At 44.2% G+C, this 22,841-nt stretch overlaps 2 protein-coding genes across 6 annotated transcripts; both read right to left on the reverse strand.

The window, feature by feature from the left end:
- Positions 1 to 2,040: 2,040 nt before the first annotated feature.
- Positions 2,041 to 2,533, reverse strand: LOC149971237 (putative transmembrane protein INAFM2). Its single transcript, XM_090224516.1, has one exon. It carries the CDS (start codon positions 2,421 to 2,423, stop codon positions 2,139 to 2,141), a length of 285 nt encoding a protein of 94 aa, XP_090080642.1. The 5' UTR covers positions 2,424 to 2,533; the 3' UTR covers positions 2,041 to 2,138.
- A 506-nt stretch (positions 2,534 to 3,039) lies between these two features.
- LOC110507597 (coiled-coil domain-containing protein 9) lies at positions 3,040 to 17,046 on the reverse strand. 5 transcript variants are annotated; one of them, XM_021587688.3, is made up of 16 exons: positions 16,632 to 17,046; positions 16,267 to 16,327; positions 16,043 to 16,137; positions 15,572 to 15,676; positions 15,018 to 15,179; positions 13,471 to 13,860; positions 12,600 to 12,683; positions 12,311 to 12,478; positions 11,903 to 12,087; positions 10,850 to 10,908; positions 9,873 to 9,978; positions 9,670 to 9,781; positions 8,886 to 9,390; positions 8,548 to 8,703; positions 7,859 to 7,954; positions 3,040 to 4,685 (listed from the first exon to the last, which is right to left on the reverse strand). In XM_021587688.3, the coding sequence occupies exons 3-16, from the start codon at positions 16,043 to 16,045 to the stop codon at positions 4,681 to 4,683; spliced, it is 2,136 nt and encodes a 711-aa protein (XP_021443363.2). In that variant the 5' UTR covers positions 16,046 to 16,137; positions 16,267 to 16,327; positions 16,632 to 17,046; the 3' UTR covers positions 3,040 to 4,680. The 5 variants fall into 5 exon arrangements, with proteins under 5 accessions (XP_021443363.2, XP_036820911.1, XP_021443364.2 ...); XM_036965016.2 differs by having other exon boundaries at positions 16,267 to 16,339; positions 16,632 to 16,738; XM_021587689.3 differs by lacking the exon at positions 7,859 to 7,954.
- Between the last annotated feature and the right edge of the window lie 5,795 nt (positions 17,047 to 22,841).

Consider the following 22,841-nt stretch of genomic DNA (forward strand, 5'->3'; position numbering starts at 1 on the left):
TGTTTAATATCAAGTACAGCAGTGTGGTTAATATTGATATCCCTACCCAGAAGGCAGAACTCCAATAGAGCTGTCTGGAGACAGCCTTGTAGGAGTCAGATCCAGTCTGATCCAGCTCAGATAGGTGCCTCAGTTCCCTTCTTACCTCTGTCATCTTCTTTCAGGATTGTCCGCACCTTCCCAGTTCCCACCTTGCTTATTCAAAAGTTTGGTAAAATAAAGTTGTCAATTTAAAGGTTTTTATAGGAGCAATCACATCACAGCTGCTGAAAAAGCGTGACATGCTGAGTCATACATGGGTCTCGCCTCGGAGAGAGGAGATGGAAGCAAAGGCAGCTTGGGAGAAGGAACGGGTCCTGACAACTTCCTCTGCAATTTAATTATTGAATGGAGTGTTGCAGCTCTCTCCCGCTTCACCCATATGCCCCTGAGACATAGGGAGAGAGTATAGCGCGGTACAGCGACTGTTCAATTGTAACAATAATTGTCAATCATAGCTACTGTTGTGATGTTTGATAGCAGTGGGATAGTAGTATGCTAATTGTTTACTTCTCTTGGCAATATACCAACTGAGGTTTGATTAAACAAAGAAAGATATACACACATTGAGGAAAATTGGACATCAAGATGAGTTTACAAACACCGGGGGCACTTAGAGGACAAATTTCACTCTTTCATCAATATTGTGAACAATGAAACATGTAGGATCGTAGGAGACACTTGCCTCATTAAAATACAGGGGCAGATGTAGTGTGCCAATTCCTGTGCCTGTTCTCCATGGAACAGTAACAAAAGGAAGCATCTTCTTTTTCCCTCCACCTTTATTTGACCAGGTAGGCTAGTTGAGAACAAGTTCTCATTTACAACTGCGACCTGGCCGAGATAAAGCATAGCAGTGTGAACAGACAGAGTTACACATGGAGTAAACAATAAGTCAATAACACAGTAGGGAAAAAAAGAGTCTATATACATTGTGTGCAAAAGGCATGAGCAGGTAGGCGAATAATTACAATTTAGCAGATTAACACTACATGATCAGATGGTCATGTGCAGGTAGAGATACTGGTGTGCAAAAGAGCAGAAAAGTAAATAAATAAAAACAGTATGGGATGAGGTAGGTAAATTGGGTGGGCTATTTACCGATAGACTATGTACAGCTGCAGCGATCGGTTAGCTGCTCAGATAGCAGATGTTTGAAGTTGGTGAGGGAGATAAAAGTCTCCAACTTCAGCGAGTTTTGCAATTCGTTCCAGTCACAGGCAGCAGAGAACAGGAAGGAAAGGCGGCCAAATGAGGTGTTGTCTTTAGGGTTGATCAGTGAGATACACCTGCTGGAGCGCGTGCTACGGGTGGGTGTTGCCATCGTGACCAGTGAACTGAGATAAGGCGGAGCTTTACCTAGCATGGACTTGTAGATGTGAGTAGATAAATTGGAAGCTATTTTGTAGATGATATCGCCGAAGTCGAGGATCGGTAAGATAGTCAGTTCCACTAGAGATCTGCCCGATTCTAAATGACTGTCGTTTGAGAATATCATATTACACACAGAGAATCATGAAATTCAAACATTCATTGTGAATGTTTATTATGTACTTACATACTAAATGTTTGTAATATAAAAAAGTCTAAACTGTCACGTTGTTATTCCACCTATTTAAATAGTACACGGGGGGGGAGGGGGGGGGGGGGGGGGTGTACAGTGCCACATAATAGAAAACAGATAATCTATAGGGGTTTGTTTCAGGTGACAACAGTTTCACTGTAGATTAACTATTTGTCTGGAGTTACGTGCTAAACTGTCTTTACAGGTCTATCGTAACAGAGAAAATCTGAGTGGATGGGTTAACTGATTAAATGTCCCTCCCTCTGCATCCGAAAAGCTACAGGCAATCACAAGTGTTTCGGTTGTCAAACTCTATCATTTGATTCCTCGATAGGCTAACCTGAATAGTTCAGCGGACTGCTGCAAAAATCCCAATATCCGTCTTCAAATAATGTCATGCTATCCCCTCTGTCGCGGTACACCATTGCTGCGTGTGCCGGTGTTTTCTCCAGGTGTCTGTCCTACAGCGGATCCAAAAAGTCTCAACCATTGCGCGGGCTATCACCGCGGAGGATAGCCTATCGATCTCACGCAGTCATAACCTCGGCTGGCACGTTGTGTTGTTGGTTACTGACGGGATGGTGACATTGTCAGATGCCGGGCTATTGACAGGATCTGGACTCCAAAAGAACACATAGTAGATTGCCAGAATAAAGGCAGCTATTGACACGCATAGAAAATAAGCAATTGCCATCGCCACTTTAACCCAAATCTTTGTGGTTAAGTTGGCATGCTTCACCCGCTGGTCGCCCGGATAGCTCGGCCTTCTGTTCATGTTCCCGTTCTGCTTCACGGTGGTAACTTGTTTGTTGGCTTTCATCCTGCAATTGTTATATCCTTTTTCTGGCGTCGAATGTAGTCTGTTTCTTTGTCAGTGTCCAAAGCCTTCAAATTCTATCTTTCCCCTTCAAGTCAGGTGGGCATTGTGGAAACGCTGTCACTGCTCCTGATGGGACGATGCTTTAATTAACCCTCTCTATGAACAGGACGGGGCGTCTAGAGCGCACCAGCTATACAGAACAGTTTACAATTTAATGGGATGAAATAGGGCGGGTCAAATACTGTAAAAGCACATAGATTGGATTATAGTTTAACAGTTAGCCTACGTCCCAGAAATATGGTCGGTGCATGTCCCTATGATTAACGCACAGACGTCTATCAAAATTACGTCCATGAGGGTTGATCTAAAAAATGAATTTTAAAAATCTAGTTATATTTATTTAATAATTCTGGTCTCGTGGATGGTGAGGTGAAATAGCTATAAAAGCATCACCAAAAAATATTCTCTCGAGCAAAATCAAACTAAAGCTTGGACACTCCATTCACTTTGTGCGACTGGCAAAAACACCATAATCCCTACAAATAGGCACAAGAGACGTAAAACATATCAGTCTGCTGTTTGAGGTTGCACTTATTGTAAATCACGAGAAACATAATTGAGACCGGAACACCATACATTTATTTGATATGAAAACTAAGACGCAAAATTAAACAATACATTTCATGTTGAAAATTTGACAGTTGCATATGAAACAATGAGTTTCCTGACAAATCAAAAATCTATCAATTGTAATCTCCTTCTTGATTGAAGTGTCAATATCTTGGAATAAAAAAAAAAATCATGTTTATCAACTGATGAACAGAAAAAAATAAATTCGATTTCGGTTCAAGCTAGTTTAGATAGGCCAGTTACATTCCAAAAACAAACCCAAATAACACAGTTTTATATTCAAACGAAGAAATTGCAGGTAAATTCGATGCTTATAATACAATCACTAAGTCATCAGAAACGGAAAATGAGGATATACTAATGCAAATGACAAAAATAGATGCCTTTTCCCCCCACACAAAACATTGGAATGTTTTGTTGCTCTCAAAATACTATAGGCTACATACTGCATTTTCTTGGGTTCTTGACTTCTCATCTCACCTCATTACTTTGAGAAATAAAATTAAAGCATAGCTCAATATCTGTGCTCCTGTTCATTATAGGTGAGCCAGAGTTTGAGTTCATGACTAAGCGTAGGCTAAAAAAGCCAACAATATTACAAATCTAACCAAAATCTTGGTCTGTTGAGCTACATGTTCTGATGCCCCTTGATTAAAACTAGAAACACCACTAGCGATCTATTGCAAATAAGAACTTAAAGGAAAGCTTTGGATTGTCATGGTTATCAACAAACATAATTGCCAGGATCACATGATGCCTGTATTTAAGTACAGTGTACCCCACTTAAAAATAAACAAATAACATTTAACTATTCTCCTCTTGGGGTCCGAAATGTAAACCAACTTTGTTACATTATCAGGAGACCGAATGTACATTTTTCAATGCCATGGCTTATATTTGTTCACATTATCAGTTTCATGACAAAATACAACTGAAAAGTATTACATTTTAAGCCAATCCTTATCCATGCACACTTCACAAAGAGGGTTTGCGTTGCAAATGGCACCCTATCGCCTTTATAGTGCACTACTTTTGACCATGGCCCATAGGACTCAAAAGAAGTGCACTATATAGAGATCATGACATTTGGGACACTACCAGTTTAGCTATGTTGAAGGGGCCAAGTCTCTTTGACCTTCCAAAAGAGGTGGTTTAAAAAAATGCTAAAGGTTGAAAAATTGAGGTAAGAGAATTTAATATTTTTCAGTCTTTGCGAAATGTAATAGTTTGATTTGTTAATCATACACAAACCAATAACACAAAAATTAAAAATTAAAAAAAAGGTAAAAACAAGTCAGGGCTTTGTTGACTTGACGTCACAGTTACATCCTGATTGGCTGCTATAAAACCCAAGCCATTTACCATCGTGGCTCAAATGAACGGCAGTGTGTATCACTGTTCTATGCAAGGTGCTGCTTCTAGTCACACAGAACAGAACTTACGTGGTCTGATTGTTAAGGAGAGGGAGCGGTTTGGAGGCCTGCTGCCCGACCACATCCCTCCAGGTTGTCTGTGATGGCTGCTCCAGTCATGGTGCGCGAGGCCCAGTTATCTTTCCTCTTGTCATTCTTTTCTCCCCTCATCTGTGAACCGCTAGTACTGAAAAGTCAGTTTTCTAGAGCAGATCTCAGCCTGTTGATAGAGAACAGAGAGGGGGGGTTAAACTGGATTAATCTGCCCTCTGTCTCCAACACAGCACCACATGCATGGGACAGCATGGTATGGCCTCAGACTGTTGTTAGCTCTCAGCAAGAAAAATAAGTACCAATGGTTGTCCAAACATTTATATTATGCTCATACATGATATTATAGTACTACGATATATGGAATATGCTTAAATGAACGTAACCCAAGCTACTCACCATTGACAGTATGTGTCCTCAGCCAAATAGGCCTTTTTTGAAATTATAATTTGATTGCCTATTCAATGTGGGATTGGGTAACAGTCCTCTCATGGACAAATATTAGTCTCATAAACATCAAAGAACTTGAAGAGAGGCGGTTTTATTCAATCAGGCTCAGAGTTCAAAAGGGTTTCCATTACATCCACACCATCATGTCGGTCAGACCGCAGCTAATTTCCTCATAAAAGCCTTTCAACATTAATTGTGCCTCTTCTTCCCGTACTTCACCGATCTCCACTCTCACTAGACTAATCGGATTTGGTGTAGTGAGCGTCTTCATTCAGCCAAAGCATAGACACACCGGTCGAGTCCCAAATGGCACCCTATTCCCTTTATAGTGCGCTACTTGTGACCAGAGCCCTATAAAGAGTATTGCACCATCAAGGGAAAAGGACGCCGTTTGGGATGCACCCCAGCCATTAGCTGTGGTAATTACCACCAGAGAAACACACTTACCAGGTAGTAAGGAGACGCCTAATAATGATGACAAGGACCAGACAACAAGGAAACATTTATCTACTCAAAAGAGCCTTCTACAGACTATGGAAGTTTTCACTGCCAGGGCTTCAATAAGAAAAACAGTCGTAACGGTATCATGTTATGATACCGAGATACAGCTGTCAATCACGTCATTTGTGAAGTCATGGCGTCAGAAAGGTGCAATAACCTACAAAAACATAAATCCGGGCCTCCTGGGTGGCACAGTGGTGAAGGGCGCTGTACTGCAGCGCCAGCTGTGCCATCAGAGACTGTGGGTTCGCGCCCAGGCTCTGTCGTAACCGGCCGCGACCGGGAGGTCCGTGGGTAGACGCACAATTGGCCTAGCGTCGTCTGGGTTAGGGAGGGCTTGGCCGGTAGGGATGTCCTTGTCTCATCGCGCACCAGCGACTCCTGTGGCGGGCAGGGCGCAGTGCGCGCTAACCAAGGTTGCCAGGTGCACAGTGTTTCCTCCGACACATTGAAACGGCTGGCTTCCGGGTTGGATGCGCGCTGTGTTAAGAAGCAGTGCGGCTTGGTTGGGTTGTGTATCGGAGGACGCATGACTTTCAACCTTCGTCTCTCCCGAGCCCATACGGGAGTTGTAGCGATGAGACAAATCAATTGGATACCACGAAATTGGTGAGAAAAAGGGGTCAAATTCACACACAAAAAAAAAAACATAAATCCACGTTGAAGCAATCAGTCTACAACAGAACACTCATAAGGGTTGGGGGAAGGATTCTACATTTAGTGGTATACGACTAAACATCTACAAAAATCTAGTCATACAATCCCACCTTCATAATGTTAATTTAATGGGCATTTAAGCTGCCTTGTCAAAGTGCAGTGCATTGTACTGCAACCACAGAAATGTTCAATAATTTGTTCTGTGCATCCCAAAAATATACCATCTGGGCTGTTACAGACAAACTCGACTGATGTAAAAAGCTTGAGTCATAAATAAATGATCCCCTTCTAAAAAGGCATGTCAGTGCTAATTCTTAGCACTCTGCCCTCAGAGACAAAGGGAGTGCAATGAATGCACATTATCCTACACATCGTAAAAAAAGTATTTAGAGTGCATTTTACACTGTGCTAATTAGCCACATTTTATAATGTACTATTCCATATATATATATTTTTAAAACTAAGCTCATGAGAAAGCAATAAAATGGTTTCTGAAGACATTAAAGCTAGAATCCTTAATTGAAACAATAACAAAGTGGTCACCCCGCTTCTGTTTGGGAATAAAGCTAAGGGAGGGGCCTGGAGAAATGGAACCACTCAAATTCATACACAGAGCTATGGATGCAAAGACTGACCAGCCATGATATCAAGAGGATAGTTTTAACAAGCTTATATTTGGGGTTCAGTACGACAGTTTAACTAAGTTCATGAGGCATTTGAGTTATATTCTTCGAGAATCAAATGAGTATACTGTACATCATTAATTTAGACATCCAAAAAATGGATGTAGCAAATAAGTGAGAAACATGGGAATCGTTTGTGTTTGTCGTTGAAGAGCTTTACAGAGAGGTGCTATTCAACCTTCCTGTCAAAGTGGAGACTACGGGAAAGGCTAAATTATGCATTTTGATGACATTGAGACAAAATACATAAACACAGGGCAATAAAACACACATGTTTGTTTGGTGGTTTCAAATGAGTAATGCGCCGTTTAAACATGTTCTGTTATCATCCAATGAGTGTCTGGTTCTGGTTAGCACAATTTGCATCATTCCATTTCAGGCCTAGTGATAAGTCTTAGCCAAACAGGCATCAATTTAAGAAGCAGACAGCATGACGAGGAGAAATTAATGGAAGAGCTAATTTGATTCTTAATCTTCTCAAGCCACTAATCATCCATATGTCAGTCATGCGATTAACAAACCCATGAAAAACAGAAAATATATGCGATTTTGCTAATTTGAGGTTGGGGACAGGGTGGGCAGCATGTATAGTAAATGCATTAACCCGTAAAACAAGGAAATGAGAAGGAGAACCCAAAGGAAAGTGTTCAAGGGGTAAAACGGCAGGGGTTCACACAGGGAGGTGTTGTAGCCATCGTGAAGAGGGCGGAGGTTAGTACATTCAGTTCCCCAGGAGGAAATGGCAAGGCGGAGGAGTTTCAGACGATTGAGGAAAGAGAGGGATCCCATTGGCCAGAAAATGCAGAGTGATGCAGTGAGCGACAGACAAGCCTTGACCGTGCCCAATAGACGTTGGTTGTGGGGTCATGCCAGCCAACTTTAGACAGACAGCTGGAGAGGACACACAGGAGAGCAGTGAGCGGCGAATTAAGAAACATATATAAAAAAGGAGGCTAAGAGAGGGAAGTAGGTTGGTTTGTGGTTAGTGCTTGGTGGGAGTCAGAGACTTCATAGAGAAACCCAGTCTCAAAGTCATTGATGTGAACCACACCTGAAGATGGCTGCTCTGAGGTGTCTGGGGCTGTGGCCGGCTCAGACAGGCCCTGGTCAGCCTCCAGGATAGGAGCGGCGGCAGGGGCCTCCTCATCTGGGTCAGATGGTTCAGGGAAGGAAGAATGAGTCAGACATTCTATTTTTACCACAACCTTCAGGTAGTCATAAAAATAAAACGTCAGATGACCATAAGCAACAATACTGCTTTGCCTGAATTTTTATTCTGTGTGTAATTCAGCCTCACAGGATCTTCTAGTATTAAAGGCACAGTGCAGTCAAAAACATGAAATTCTTGTGTTATATATACACATTTCCACACTATAAGGTTGGAATAATGCTGTGAAATGTTGAAAATGCCGATACTGCCCTTTTCGTGCAAGAGCTGTTTGAAAAGGTCGCCTGAAATTTCAGCCTGGTTTGGTAGGAAGGATTTTTCACCAGGCGCTAAATTTGTTAGTAGACCAACAAGAAAGTTCCAAACCTTTCTACTAATAACAGCTAGTTTTCCCCTCCCCACTCAGACCACTGCCAGACAGTCCTAGCTAAATTCTTGTTTGAGAAATTGCTCTTTGCTAAGAAGCTGGCCATTTTAATTGAAAACAATCACAGTAAGGTACTTAATTGTTACCTAGAAATGATTTGATATTGAGATTTTAAAAAACGGCTGCTTTGCAGTGTGATAGTTACCCTGTGTGGGGGTAGAAGGTGTCTCCTGGGCTGGTGGAATGGCTGTGGTCTCCTCTTTCTCTGTGGGGTCAGTGGGGGTAGAGACAGGATCTAATGATGATACAGGAGTTTTTTCCTGGATCAGAGTCTCCTCTGGTGGTGCAGCAGTGACCACAACTGAGAATTATATAAAGAACGATAGAGGGAGGGGGGAGATATGAGTGTGGATGAAGAAACCTATGATCAACTTTGCTGGTTTATCCTGATATAAAATAGAAGCACATTCAACAGTATGCCAAATGTATGGTATGATCTTGCAATATAATACAACGGTCAAACCAGTATATAAATATCTGTACCTGTTCGTTTGTCCCTCTCCTTCTCGTTGGGACTGGGGGTTGAGCTGGGGCTGGAGTTGCGGCTGTCTTCTTGGACCTTAACCTGGGCAGGGCCCTCATCAGTGCTGGGGGGTTTTGGGGGGCTTTCCCCCATACTGCTCCGGGGTGACTGCATCTCCATCTCCTCCCCCCAGTCTCTGACCGGCTGGTGGCCGTCCAGGGGAGAAAAGGGACTGAGGGGCTTGAGGCCATCGGGGGAGTTCTGAGCCTCCTGTGGGGAGGGGATGTAGACTTTGGGCCTTGGGGTGCGCTTCTCTTTGGGACTGGTTGCGGAGGGGGGAGTGGAGGGAAGGGGTGAGGTGGCGGCGGGTTTCAATGCAGTGGTTTCTGGGCGAGGTGCCTTTGTGGACTGCCCGTCTTTCCCTTCCTCCTCCCCCTCATCGTCTCCCTCGGAGTCGTCATCTTCGTCCTCTTCGTCGCTGGCATCCTCCCACTCATCCTCATCTGCATCACCACTCTTCTCCATCTAAGAGGGAAAGAAGCAGGCAAGTCACCTGTTAACGTGGTTCATGGAAAGAGATCATGTTCAAAAACAACACTGGTATACATTGTCCTGTCTGGCTGGTAGAGCATGGTTCTTGTACCGCCAAGGTGATGGATTCATTGCCCGGGGCCAACCATACGTAAAATGTATACAAGCATGACTAAACCGGTTTGGATAAGTGTCTGCTAAATGGCATTTATTAGATTATATATAATGTGCCAAAACACAGATCCCAGTGCATGGTGGTGGGAGACGACATACCTTTTGTGATGAGGGAGATTTGGGCTTCCGTTCCTCCTTCTGAGTCTTCTCCTCCTTCTTGGGTTTGTCTTCCTTCTCTTTCTCCTCCTTTTCCCAGCGGTTATCGTGCATGCTGTCAAAGAGATCCGGTCATTGGAAGGGTGAGGAACGAAAGCAGAAAACAACACAGATGTTGTTCTAAAGCCTTAGAAGAGGAGCTGTACCTGTAGCTCTGTCTCGGTCCTCGTCCCTTCCCCCCCTCCCTGGGTCCTCTACCCTGCCCCAGGAAGTCTCCGAACGTGGGCGCCTTGGGAGGCCCCTTCACATCGTCTGTGGAAGTGAAGGATGAGGGAGGAGGACAGTTCAAATTAGAGGGGTTGGGGTGGAAGAACAGGATTAAAGACCTTGAAAACGAATGAATGTCAGCCCCAGTACTGACACAGCAGTGCTGCTCTTAAGGCATCTTAATCCCTTTATAGTTAACTACTTTTGACCAGGACCCATAGGGCTTTTGACCAGGACCCATAGGGCTTTTGACCAGGACCCATAGGGCTTTTGACCAGGACCCATAGGGCTCTGGTGAGACACACTGAACACACACAAATTCAGTCCCATGCCATTGGCTAACCTGAGGCCCCGCCGTGAGGCTGTGGGCGGGAGCCACGCCTCCTGGCTGTGGGGAGGACACACACAGAGTGATGTCACTCACATCACTATACACAGGGCAACCACAACATCACCATTCACAATTAAAATTAGAGTGTTGCTCCAGGGACGGCAGGTAGCCTGGCGGGTAGGAGAGTTGGACCAAAAACCAGAAGGTTGCTGGACCGAATCCCAGAGGTGACATGGTAAAAATCTGGCGTTCTGTCCCTGAGCAAGGTAGTTAACCTACTGTTTCCCGGGCGCCGATAATGTGGTGTCGATTAAGTCAGCCACCTGAGGGGTTAAATGCAGCTGACTAGGTATCCCCTTCCCAAAGCATCAATGAGAGTGTGCTGTGTCTAATGGAAAGGTTTGTAGTGACTATGATACTTAGCAGAAGATCTGTTTGAGTGTAAGCACTGCTGTAAATGGGTGAATGCGATTGTTTGGGATAGAGAGGGAGAAAGAGTTGAGTAAAGTCTGCCGTCCTTGTCTGTAACAGTGGTAACCAACAACGCCTTGTCATCAGAGTCTGGGGGGGGGGGGGGTGACTTGCCTCTGCATCCCTGGGCTGGCAGCATGCCCTCCACAGCCACAGCTGGGTCCTCCTTGAACCTGTGAAAGCACCACAGGGTCAGACCTCCTCACCCTGTCACACTGCATCACCACAGGACCTGTCAACCCCTCCCTGCCACCACCCCCACGACTATTGCACAGTCACAAGAAACAAAGACATGGCTATAGGACAATCCGACTTGTGAACATAATCCCTAGCTGTGTATCGCCGCTTTCCATGTTATCCGTTTGTAGCTTGTGAGATGTGGAAACAGTTTGTTGCTTTTATGCTTTTTGTACATTTGCGCTGTCTGCTACGTGTTGCTCTACATGTGCTCACAGCTCATTGTTGATCTGTTATTATTATTGAAATCGTTTTTAATAACCTGCCCAGGGACTGAGTTTGAAAATTAGCCAGCTGGCTAAAACCCGGCACTGAAACGTTGATTAAAATGTGCACGGTCCCTGTCAAAATACAAATAAACTCAAAACCCTGCCCACAGCCAAGCCTCCCCAACATGCACCTGTATAAACCTCCTAATCTCACACTGCCTCCAAGCTCTTCCAGCGAAAGAACGAACGAAAGAGAGGATGTTGAATGTGGTTCATGTTAATCCACTATTATTTAGATATGTTCTCTTGTGGTTCTCTTTCTTGGCCGCCTCTCAGGATGTTCAGTAAATACCCTGATGAAGACAGCTTGGCTGTCGAAACGTTGGCAATTACATTTTTGCATCTGAGCTCCTAGAGTGTGCGGCACTTTTATTTTCAAGTTTTCTACTCCGCTAGCCAGCACCTCGCCTAAATAGGTGTGCGTTTCTTTTTCTTCTAGTAAATTGAACACAACATCTAAAACATAAAGTGTGGCATCTGGTAAATTCATATTTTGGAACGGTTTTGTTATCTTGGGGATTCAGTAGGCACTGCCTGGTTTGGTTCACTGAATGCCTGCTGTTGTGGTATTTTTGTGAATAAAGCCATGGCGGTCTCCGAGGATATTTGTGAGCGAGGTGTGATCAGTGTGTCAGTGGTCCTCCTCCAGTCAGTCACTCACAAGCCGTCAGTCTTCTGGGAGTCCCATTCCCGTCTCCACTGGCCCGTGGCGTTCCTGTGCCTGGCCAGACGCTCCTCGTCAATCTCCTCACGCTCCTTCTTCCAGCGGAGGTACTCGGCACGCTCCCGGCCAGTCATAGACATGGTCATATCCATGGAGCCCTTAGGGCCTCCTGGTCTCCGACTCTGTTGGAGAGAGAGAAAGGGAAAGGAAAGTAACACGATTGATAACATGATTTAAGAGATAAGGGAATTAATAACGATGCAGACGAGAGAAAGGAAAGACATGATAAACCGATAAATCAAACCTTGTTCTAATTTTCAATAAAGGAATTGTTTCAACCAAAAGACAAACCATACAGAACATTTGACCGATCATGCCTTCCACAAAACAGAACAGAGCACTCACTGTCCACTCCTTCTCCAGCTCAGATCCCGTCTTCACGTTGTCAAAGTCTACGCCGCCCCAGTTTCGAACGTGTCGGCGGCTGCCCTCCTTGCGGTCCATGTCCGGGACTGGGCCGGAGCGCCGCGGGTCATCCAGGAAGTTACGGATGTGCTTGTCTCCCTCGGCAGGCTGCAGAAGGATTCCAAAGACAGCAACCTTACACTCCATCTATTTCACGTCTTCAACGCTGAACTGTCACCAACTAATCCGATTGTAATCGGATTTTTACAAAATGGCATCCTGTACATACCCTTTGTCCTCTTTCATACTCTGCAATCTTCTCCATCTCCTCGTTCATCATCTCAATGTTCTGCCTCCTTTTCTCCTCCCACTCCTACAGAGAGGCACAACAGAGGCACACTATTTTAGAAAGAATAAAGAGAGAAGTTTATTTATTTATTTTACCTTTATTTAACCAGGTAGGCAAGTTGAGAACAAGTTCTCATTTACAATTGCGACCTGGCCAAGATAAAGCAAAGCAGTTCAACAGATACAACGACACAGAGTTACACATGGAGTAAAACAAACATACAGTCAATAATACAGTATAAACAAGTCTATATACAATGTGAGCAAATGAGGTGAGAAGGGAGGTAAAGGCAAAAAAGGCCATGGTGGCAAGGTAAATACAATATAGCAAGTAAGACACTGGAATGGTAGTTTTGCAATGGAAGAATGTGCAAAGTAGAAATAAAAATAATGGGGTGCAAAGGAGCAAAATAAATAAATTAAATACAGTTGGGAAAGAGGTAGTTGTTTGGGCTAAATTATAGGTGGGCTATGTACAGGTGCAGTAATCTGTGAGCTGCTCTGACAGTTGGTGCTTAAAGCTAGAAGTGATACGCCATCCCAATTCTCTTCATTTCACACCCATATGTTTTAGCTAAATCTGGTATTTTTCTCCCATTACTATAGTATGTACTCATCTTCCCCGTTACTCATGTCATTGCAAAGTAACCTACATCATCATCACAAAGATATGCTGTACAACCAAAAGGTTGAACCTTCATTATGGAGACTATACCACTGGTAAAACCTCGGAGGCTATTGAAACTATTCAACCTGGCACATCTACAGCAACATTGCCTCGCTTGTTAGTGCTGACATGGTTTTGCTCAGACCTTAGACTTCCTGTCACTACCGTGTGGTGGTCCTCCTCCTTCTCTTTCTCCTCTTCCTCTTCTTCCTCCACGTGGGGCACGTTCATTGCGGCCGGGGCCCTCTCCTGGCCCCTCCATGCTTGGACCCCTGTCCTCTCTTGGTGGTCTCTGCTCTCTTGGTGGTCTCCCCTCTCTTGGTGGTCTGTCATGGGACTGGCGTGAGTCTTCTAGGGATCTGTCAGGGCGTTGCTCTCTCCTCTCCTGCCGTGATCCTCCCTGTCTTTGTCCACCCCTGCTGAGCCGCCCGGGCAAAGCCCTCCGCGGGGGGCTTTCACCTTGGGGTCTGGGGTCGTCTCCCTCCTCAGAGTCCCGCGGTGGCCCTTGTTTCCAGTCATTGATCACCCGTTTCTCCTGCAGGGAGAACATACGTTTTGATTAGGTACGCTTTATCCCACTGAGAGACCGGAAAAACCATGGCATATATACGTACATTTAGGGCAATACCACAGCACCCTAAACAAGTCCCTTCTTGTCTGAATGAGTAACCTTTACTGTGTGAAGAGTGGGGTGGATCACAGATGTAGGGGCCATCTGGGACCGGACATGATCTCAACAGGCTTTGATTAAAATGCACTCCAGCCCGTCTCTCCACGGGGGCTGATTAAAAATACATGCTGTCTGATAGGAGGTGGCACGTACTGGAATTACCTTCAAGAGCAGGAATGGCTTGAGAGCATCCTCTTAAGGTAGTAATACAGGGCGCTACCCAAACGGCACCCTATTCCCCCATAGTGCACTACTTTTGACCAGAGCCTATGAAGGGAATAGGGTGCCATTTGGGACAAAACCATAGCCAGGGATTTGCATTCACCTCCACCTATGCAGAATTTAATTATATAACTTTTACCCACCTGAACATAGATTTATAATCATCAAGCCAAAGCAGGGTTATAAAGTTGGAACCAGATACACGATTTCCATGAGTGGTTTCCGAATATGGGCAGACACATGACGCATTTACAAAACATCTCTGTTCATGGTGTACGTCATCACTTCCCTGTTCTGTGTCAGGTGTACCAGACTCAGCTAGCATAACTTCACCCAGCTGCGGTAAGATATATGGCCCTCTCAGGTCCACCTCATGTCAATGTCCTCCATTAGGCATCCCTAATCTCATCAAGCTGCCAGAGCAGGGGGAAATGTATGATTTGACTGACAGGAAATTGGATGTGAGCGGGCAAATAGACTTTTGCAGGCACCCATCTATAAGACTTGTTCTGGTAGAGGCCATGTTTCAGAGCTCAGGAGGTTATCTCGAGGCCAAGTGTTTAAGTGTGGACACTCATGTTTTTGGTCTTCTTACATCATGTTTGTTCAGTTGGCATAAACTTAATAAATAGTTTTCAAATGGAAATTGTGTGTTCTTATTGGACAAGTTCAGGTAGTAACTAGTCCATATCTAACTTTTGTGCCTAATGAACATGACTGATTTGGTCATTAGTCAGCTTGGTCTGATATAGCCTGGTACTACAGTATGTGCTGAGACAGAGCTCTCATCCTGATCTCACCCCTGCAGGTTTGGAGAGGTCTACGGTGACAGTGAAGCTCTCTTTCTCTGTCCTCCATTGGTCTCCCTCTGGCGGGCCATCGTGAGGGCGGCCCTTCCTGGGTGGGTGCGTCTTCACGGCAATACCCTCCTGCTCCGCCTTCTTTTTGTCCTCTTCTATTTCCTGTAGAAAGATAACAAAATAAAGGTTGGCTGATGATAGTCTCATCAGTGTCTCACCCTAACCTGATAAATCATGCATTCATTATGGGAGAGTCAACAGAAAAGTGACCGATGACCATCATTTGAATATCCAGACAGTCAGGAAGCTATTTGAAAACGTGGCTACGCAATTTAGCTGTGTGATATAAGCTAATAATATAATACAATAGGTTATACTATTTAGCAGACACTTTTATCCAAAGCAACTTATAGGACATGCATACACACTCGTATGGGTGGCCCCAACGGGGAATCAGGCCCACGGTCCTGACATTGCAAGTGCCATGCTCTACCAACTGAGCCACCCAGATGCTGCTACACCAGAACTATAAATTGGGTCCTTTGGGAGCTCACCTGGTACCTCCGGACCAGAGCTTCATTCTTCTTGCGCAGAGCCTCGATCCGTCTGTCAAGCTCTGCATCCTTCTCCTCCTTTGTCTTGAGATCCACCACTGTAGACTGAGAAATTTAAGGTGTACATGCATTTAGAATAAGATTCTACAACGGGGTTGTTCAAAACTGATCTACGGTACTCGGCTCCGTCTCATACCAATGACTGCAGCACAGCGTGCAAAAAAAAGTAAAAAAAGTAATTTAACACACCCTCTTGTGTACAATTGCTTTAGTATTGCATGTCACGGTTAACCAACTATCAGCACGCTTGATTCCCATTATGGTTTGGTTTGCATAATCACACTCTCAGAGAAGCTAGTATGTATGCTTTTGGCAATGTCTGAAGTAAGACTAAAGTAATATATCAGCCTAAACTACAGTCGATCTGCAAAATTACAACACATAATATTTAATTGCATTTCCGAAGCTCACCATGGCCTCTAGCCTGTCCTTATGCGCAGGTGGTGGACTGAAATCCGGCTTCTTCCAGGTGATGTTGGTTTTTAAATAGTCTTGAGAAATTCAGCCTGGAAGGTTGTACACACATTACACAATAACCACTGGAGAAAGAGATCCACAAATGTGAAGCCGTATTTGCAGCATGAACGGAGTACCAGCATGGAATTGGCCAGGCTATGGATAATTAATTAGCCTACCTAAAGCGAAGGTGTTGTAGCCTAAGTTAATTCAAACTTCCTTCACGAGTCCAGCTGCGTTCTGTGAGAAAGCCTTAAGGGTATTAGTGTAAGCACATAACCTAGAAAGTAGTTTAGTATGACACGCAAATCACGTTATAGCAAATGACTTACACATTAGCCTACCTTTACAAATTAAATAAGTAAATAACATTGGTTTTAAAAGTTATCTTTAGACACTTGAAGCGCACCACACCGGACCATGTCTACGCTATCCGTAAGGAGTCGTAGCCCCCTGTTGGAAGTAACTGCATTAAAATATGCAACATTGTTTACGAGGTTGGGGTAAAGTTACAAAGTATCACAATATATTCGAACTAGATTACCTTTATCAAAATGCGTTGTGGTTACAGACAGTGTGCTCAATACAATGTATCAATTCCAGCTCCGCGACAATGTGTCCCGATATTCATTTCCTTCGTCTTCTTCTTCTTCGGTGGGGTTTATCAGCGGTTGGCATCCAACGTTATGGTGCATTACCGCTGGCTACTGTACTGGAGTGTGGGCTAGTGACAGGGGGAAACTAAATCCTACCTGGCAGCCCCGTTGATCTTAAAAAAATAACAAAATATTTCAGAATATATCTAATGACGTTCTACTCAATATACTCTTCAAACTAATTTATTGTATCCCCTTCTCCCTCAAACTAGATCTCAGCCTCTCTCTTTCCCTCGGATACTGGCCACCCTCACTGGAGCAGTACATGCTCCACTGTTTCTGTTTCTTGGCAATAATCACACTTTCTTGTTGGATGCTTTCCTATCACATTTAAGGTCTTATTCAACCAGCTGTGTCCCACCCTTAATCTTGTAAAAAATGTCTTCCTTTCTTCAGTCCCTTCCTTTTGTCCTCCCCTCCCGACTTTCCTCTGTACTTAAAATAAATGCCTGCCCTTGGTATCTCTATTCCACTGCTCCTGCCATTTCTGCACCATAACTGTCCATATCAGAGTTTACCTCTGCCTTGCTAATTATAACTACAACATCAACATCCCACTACTAAGTGCTTGTTTAGTCAGTTTCCCTTCACCCCCACATGGGCTGGGAACCAAGTAAATCTGATCTGGATATTTGTCTAATCCTGCCATGGGTTTGTAGTACATCATAAAGCAGGTCTTGTCTGCTACGTGAGCTAAAGGACTGGAGACTCATCAACACTGCACATGAATCAGAGCAAATAACTACTCTGTCTGGCTTGACTTCCTCCACCCACTGCAAGGCCAACAGTATAGCCATCAGCTCTGCTATATACTGTATACAGCCAGATGATCTGTAATACATTTCCTGACTGCCAACCCCCATTCCATCACTACAAATGCTAACGTGCTGTCCTTGGATCTTTTTAACCATCTGTGTAAACGGCCACAAAATCCTGATAGACTGTATCTAGACATCTCTTAAACCAATCAGATGGATCAACACCCTCCCTATCTTTCTGTAGTCTCTCCAATCAGATGGATCAACACCCTCCCTATCTTTCTGTAGTCTCTCCTATCAGATGGATCAACACCCCCCTATCTTCCTGTAGTCTCTCCAGATGGATCAACACCCTACCTATCTTCCTGTAGTCTCTCCAATCAGATGGATCAACACCCTCCCTATCTTTCTGTAGTCTCTCCAATCAGATGGATCAACACCCTCCCTATCTTCCTGTAGTCTCTCCAGATGGATCAACACCCTCCCTAATCTTCCTGTAGTCAATCCAACACTTCCAGATAAACTACTGGAGGCGGGAGTAGCCATGGTGGATTTACAGGAATAGCTACTGTTGGACTAAACTCCCTTTCATACGGTCCCATCTCCTTCGCCTGGATATTACCCACCCACCCAAAGCTTGTGTTCTGCCTTTGCTCATGTTCCCAGCATGCCTGTAAAATCCCTTTCCCAGGATAAGACTCCCCATGTCCCTGTAGGTTGACCCAATAATTCATTGCCAGCGGCGGTCTCCTAATCTGCAATGGCCAATCCCCATCTCCACCTGTAGTGCAGTAACTGGGGAGGTCCGAAACGCCCCACTACGTATTCTGAGTCCTTGCCCCTGTATGACAACTAGCCTTTCCAATGAGGTGCGGGCTCCCGAACCATACGCTATACTGCCATAGTATATTGCAAATCGGACCAATGCAACATACACGGTCCCACCACTCTCTCAATGTGTTCTGCCCAGATCAGTCTAGAGTCAAAGTATACCCCCCTAATATCATGCTGATATATATCAATATCAACCCCTCCTTCCACATCATATCATATGCCTTCTCCACATCAAAAAAGACAGCTACAACAAACTCCTTGTTCACCTGAGCCTTCCTGAACACTGCTTCCAAGCAGAGCACTGGGTCTGTAGTTCCCCTACCCGTTCTGAACCCACTCTGATGTGGTGATACTAGCCCCCTGCTCTCCAGGAAGTAAATTAGCCTCTCCGTAATCATGCGTTCCATAATCTCACATACATGTGATGTTAAAGCTATTGGCCGATAGCATGTTGGCCTCGTTGGGTCCTTCCCTGGTTTCCGGATTTGTACAACTACTGCCTCCTCCCCCACTCTGTTGTATATTCATTTCTTGTAATAATAGGGCTCCTGAGTGGCGCAGCAGTCTAAGGCACTGCGTCTCAGAGCGAGAGGCATCAGTACAGACACCCTGGTTTGAATCCAGGCTGTATCACAACCGGACGTGATTGGGAGTCTCATAGGGCGGCGCACAATTGTCCGGGTTTGGCTGGTATAGGCCAACATTGTGAATAAGAATTTGTTCTTAACTGACTTGCCTAATTAAATAAAGGTTAAATGTAAAACAATAAATGAATAAACTTCCTGCAAAATGTGAAACTTTCACAGTTTTTAAAGAGACAGTAAGCATATCATAATGTTTAAAATCTGTCTCCATAATCTTGAAAATAACTTATCTATACACCTGAAATGTAGGCTATATTATCGGATAAAAATTGCCTATATATCTTGGAAATAAATGAACGGATAGCAGTTTATGTTTGATAATGATTTACATTAGTGAAAATGCAGATAGTTTGCCTACATCTGCCAAATCCACAAGGAGGCGACAATGTCTACCAAATAAAAAAATACATAAATTATTCCTGGGTTGTCTGGTAGTCTACATCAGTTTATTATGGTTATTATACATGTTCGCTTATTAGAGTCAGTGGCATTATAATTAAGCTACTTAACTGGGTCAGGGACAGGGCAACATAACACCCCCTTAACATGTCAATTCCTTCAAATAGATCCTATGAACATATGAGATCATCTTCTGGCCACATGTTGCCAAATATTAATTATGGAAACAAAATGTGTAATTGTGGTGAAACGGGAATATACGATTTTTAAATAACAATAATGTGTAGGTCTATAAGAACGGAAACAATTTGAACAATTGAAACACTTGGTCCTTAACAATTAAAAAATAGGTGCATGTGTCACTATCCCCTGAATATGCGGGCAGACAAATGGAAACCTTGATGTCGGTTGATGTTAAATTGCAGACAGCTTCCATGGCAAGGGATGCGGGGACTGCCGCCGCGCGCAGTTCCAACCAATCGCTCATTCCCTGCCACTGATGCCCATACCCTGTTTCTGGGCAGAAGAGTTTATCAAAGGAAAACAATCCGTGGTGAGATATGGTACCTCTTTCTCTCACTCGCTTGCTGTTGTGGGGGCGCATAATTCGAGATTACCAATCATAATGCGATGCATTCAGCAGATTCATTCAGCAGAGGTCTTTTTCAGGGGTGTCATGCACCCCAAAAATCTGAGGGGGCACAAAGTACATGAGAACGTCTGGTGGCTGGTCTGGAGGGGTGCTACGCCCAGGCCATAAATTGGAACCTATTGCATTCAAACACCTGAAACAGCTTTTTCATGCAATCTAGAGCCGTAATCATTATGCTTAATTCTATCTTAAAAAATATGTATATTTTTTTGCATATCTAAGCATATCTAAGCATACCTCTTGAGCTGTATGTATCCTCCTGACTGGTTGAAACAAAATATGCTACTCTGTATATCTGCTCAAATCTGAGTAAAATATTGAAAGGAATGTAAGTTTTATTCAGTACATTTATTTATTGCTTGCTTTACAGAAGTCTACCTTGCCAGCAGGCATGCCAGCTAAGATAGTTAGCCAAGCCAGCTACTTTAACTTGGTAGGCTGAAATGGCTTCTTGGTAGCTATTTATGAGGTTGGGAGATTGGGAACCTGTCTAGGCTAGCTAAACCCAATCTTGATCAATTTATGCCCCTACAGGCATGGTGCCTCTGGTCTTTTCTATGGCAGAAACTATGACTCAGGTGCAATATGTTAGAGAGTTGTTTGTCAAGAAAGTGTAGCCTACAAAGAAACCAATGAGTTAATCCCCTAATAACAATATATCAACCATCTTACCCTACATGCACTGATGCACTGAACACCAGGATGTATGCCAATATTATATTTACATTTTAGTCATTTAGCACAGGGGTTCCCAAACTTTTTCACTCAAGCCCTCCTTCCAGCATTGGGGAACATCCAGAGGCACACGCGCCAGGTCTATTTCTATGGGCACCATAATTGTTCATGACACAAACTGTTCACACCCCTCTTGTTGGAGGAGAGAAAATATTGCAGGTTTAATTAAAGCTTATTTCCTGCAATTCTACACATTTGTCATGGTGTGCAGTGAATATTTTGCACTTTTAAAGTTCATTTTCTTGCAATTTTATACATTTTGCCATGTCTAATGTGTATTCATGTGATATTTTGAGTGACTCAAACCTTACAACAAAATCTATGTGCCTAAACACCTAGCTAAAAAGCGTTAGTGGACATGGGATAGTTGATCTGGACATTTCTGAAAAGTTATAAATAGCTCTCTAAGGTCTGCAATGACTGACATGACCAAAGGAAAACTGATGATGCACTACCAAATTTAGAAATTGCACCTTGTGCATTCTACTATTATAACTGTCAAAAGTAAATTGAAAGACGGACTGAGTTCCTTTAAAAAAGGACATTTGGTAACCACTGATTTAGCAGACGCGCTTATCCATAGCTACAATAATTATAAACTCAGCAAAAAAAGAAACGTCCTCTCCTCACTGTCAACTGTGTTTATTTTCAGCAAACTTAACATGTGTAAATATTTGTATGAATATAACAAGATTCAACAACAGACATAAACTGAACAAGTTCCACAGACATGTGACTAACAGAAATTGAATAATGTGTCCCTGAACAAAGGGGGGGGGGGGGGGGGGGGTCAAAATCAAAGTATCTGGTGTGGCCACCAGCTACATTAAGTACTGCAGTGCATCTCCTCCTCATGGACTGAACCAGATTTGCCAGTTCTTGCTGTGAGATGTTACCCCACTCTTCCACCAAGGTATCTGCAAGTTCCTGGACATTTCTGGGGAGAATGACCCTAGCCCTCACCCTCCGATCCAACAGGTCCCAGACGTGTTCAATGGGATTGAGATCTGGGCTCTTCGCTGGCCATGGCAGAACACTGACATTCCTGTCTTGCAGGAAATCACTCACAGAACGAGCAGTATGGCTGGTGGCATTGTCATGTTGGGGGGTCATGTCAGGATGAGCCTGCAGGAAGGGTACCACATGAGGGAGGAGGATGTCTTCCCTGTAACGCACAGCATTGAGATTGCCTGCAATGACACCAAGCTCAGTCCGATGATGCTGTGACACACCGCCCCAGACCATGACGAACCCTCCACCTCCAAATCGATCCCGCTCCAGAGTACAGGCCTTGGTGTAACGCCCATTCCTTCGTCGATAAACGCGAATCCGACCATCACCCCGGGTGAGACAAAACCGCGACTCGTCAATGAAGAGCCCTTTTTGCCTGTCCTGTCTAGTCCAGCGACGATGGGCTTGTGCCCATAGGCAACGTTGTTGCCGGTGATGTCTGGTGAGGACCAGCCTTACAACAGGCCTACAAGCCCTCAGTCCAGCCTCTCTCAGCCTATTGCAGACAGCCTGAGCACTGATGGAGGGATTGTGCATTCCTGGTGTAACTCGGGCAGTTATTGTTGCGATCCTGTACCTGTCCCGCAGGTGTGATGTTCGAATGTACCGATCCTGTACAGGTGTTGTTACAGACATGGTCTGCCACAGCGAGGACAATCAGCAGTCCGTCCTTTCCCCCTGTAGGGCTGTCTTAGGCGTCTCACAGTACGGACATTGCAACTTATTGCCCTGGCCACATCTGCAGTCCTCATGCCTCCTTGCAGCATGCCTAAGGCATGTTCACACAGATGAGCAGGGACCCTGGGCATCTTTCTTTTGGTGTTTTTCCGATTGAGTAGAAAGGCCTCTTTAGTGTCCTAAGTTTTCATAACTTAATTGCCTTAATTGCCTACCGTAAGTTGTTAGTGTCTTAATGACTGTTCCACAGGTACATGTTCATTAATTGTTTATGGTTCATTGAACAAGCATGGGATACTGTGTTTAAACCCTTTACAATGAAGATATCTGTGAAGTTATTTGGATTTTGTACAAATTATCTTTGAAAGACAGGGTCCTGCAAAGGGA

This window comes from Oncorhynchus mykiss, chromosome 27 (genome assembly GCF_057628025.1).
Source record: "Oncorhynchus mykiss isolate SJ-2025 chromosome 27, ASM5762802v1, whole genome shotgun sequence".
In the NCBI taxonomy this organism is placed as follows: Eukaryota; Metazoa; Chordata; class Actinopteri; order Salmoniformes; family Salmonidae; genus Oncorhynchus; species Oncorhynchus mykiss.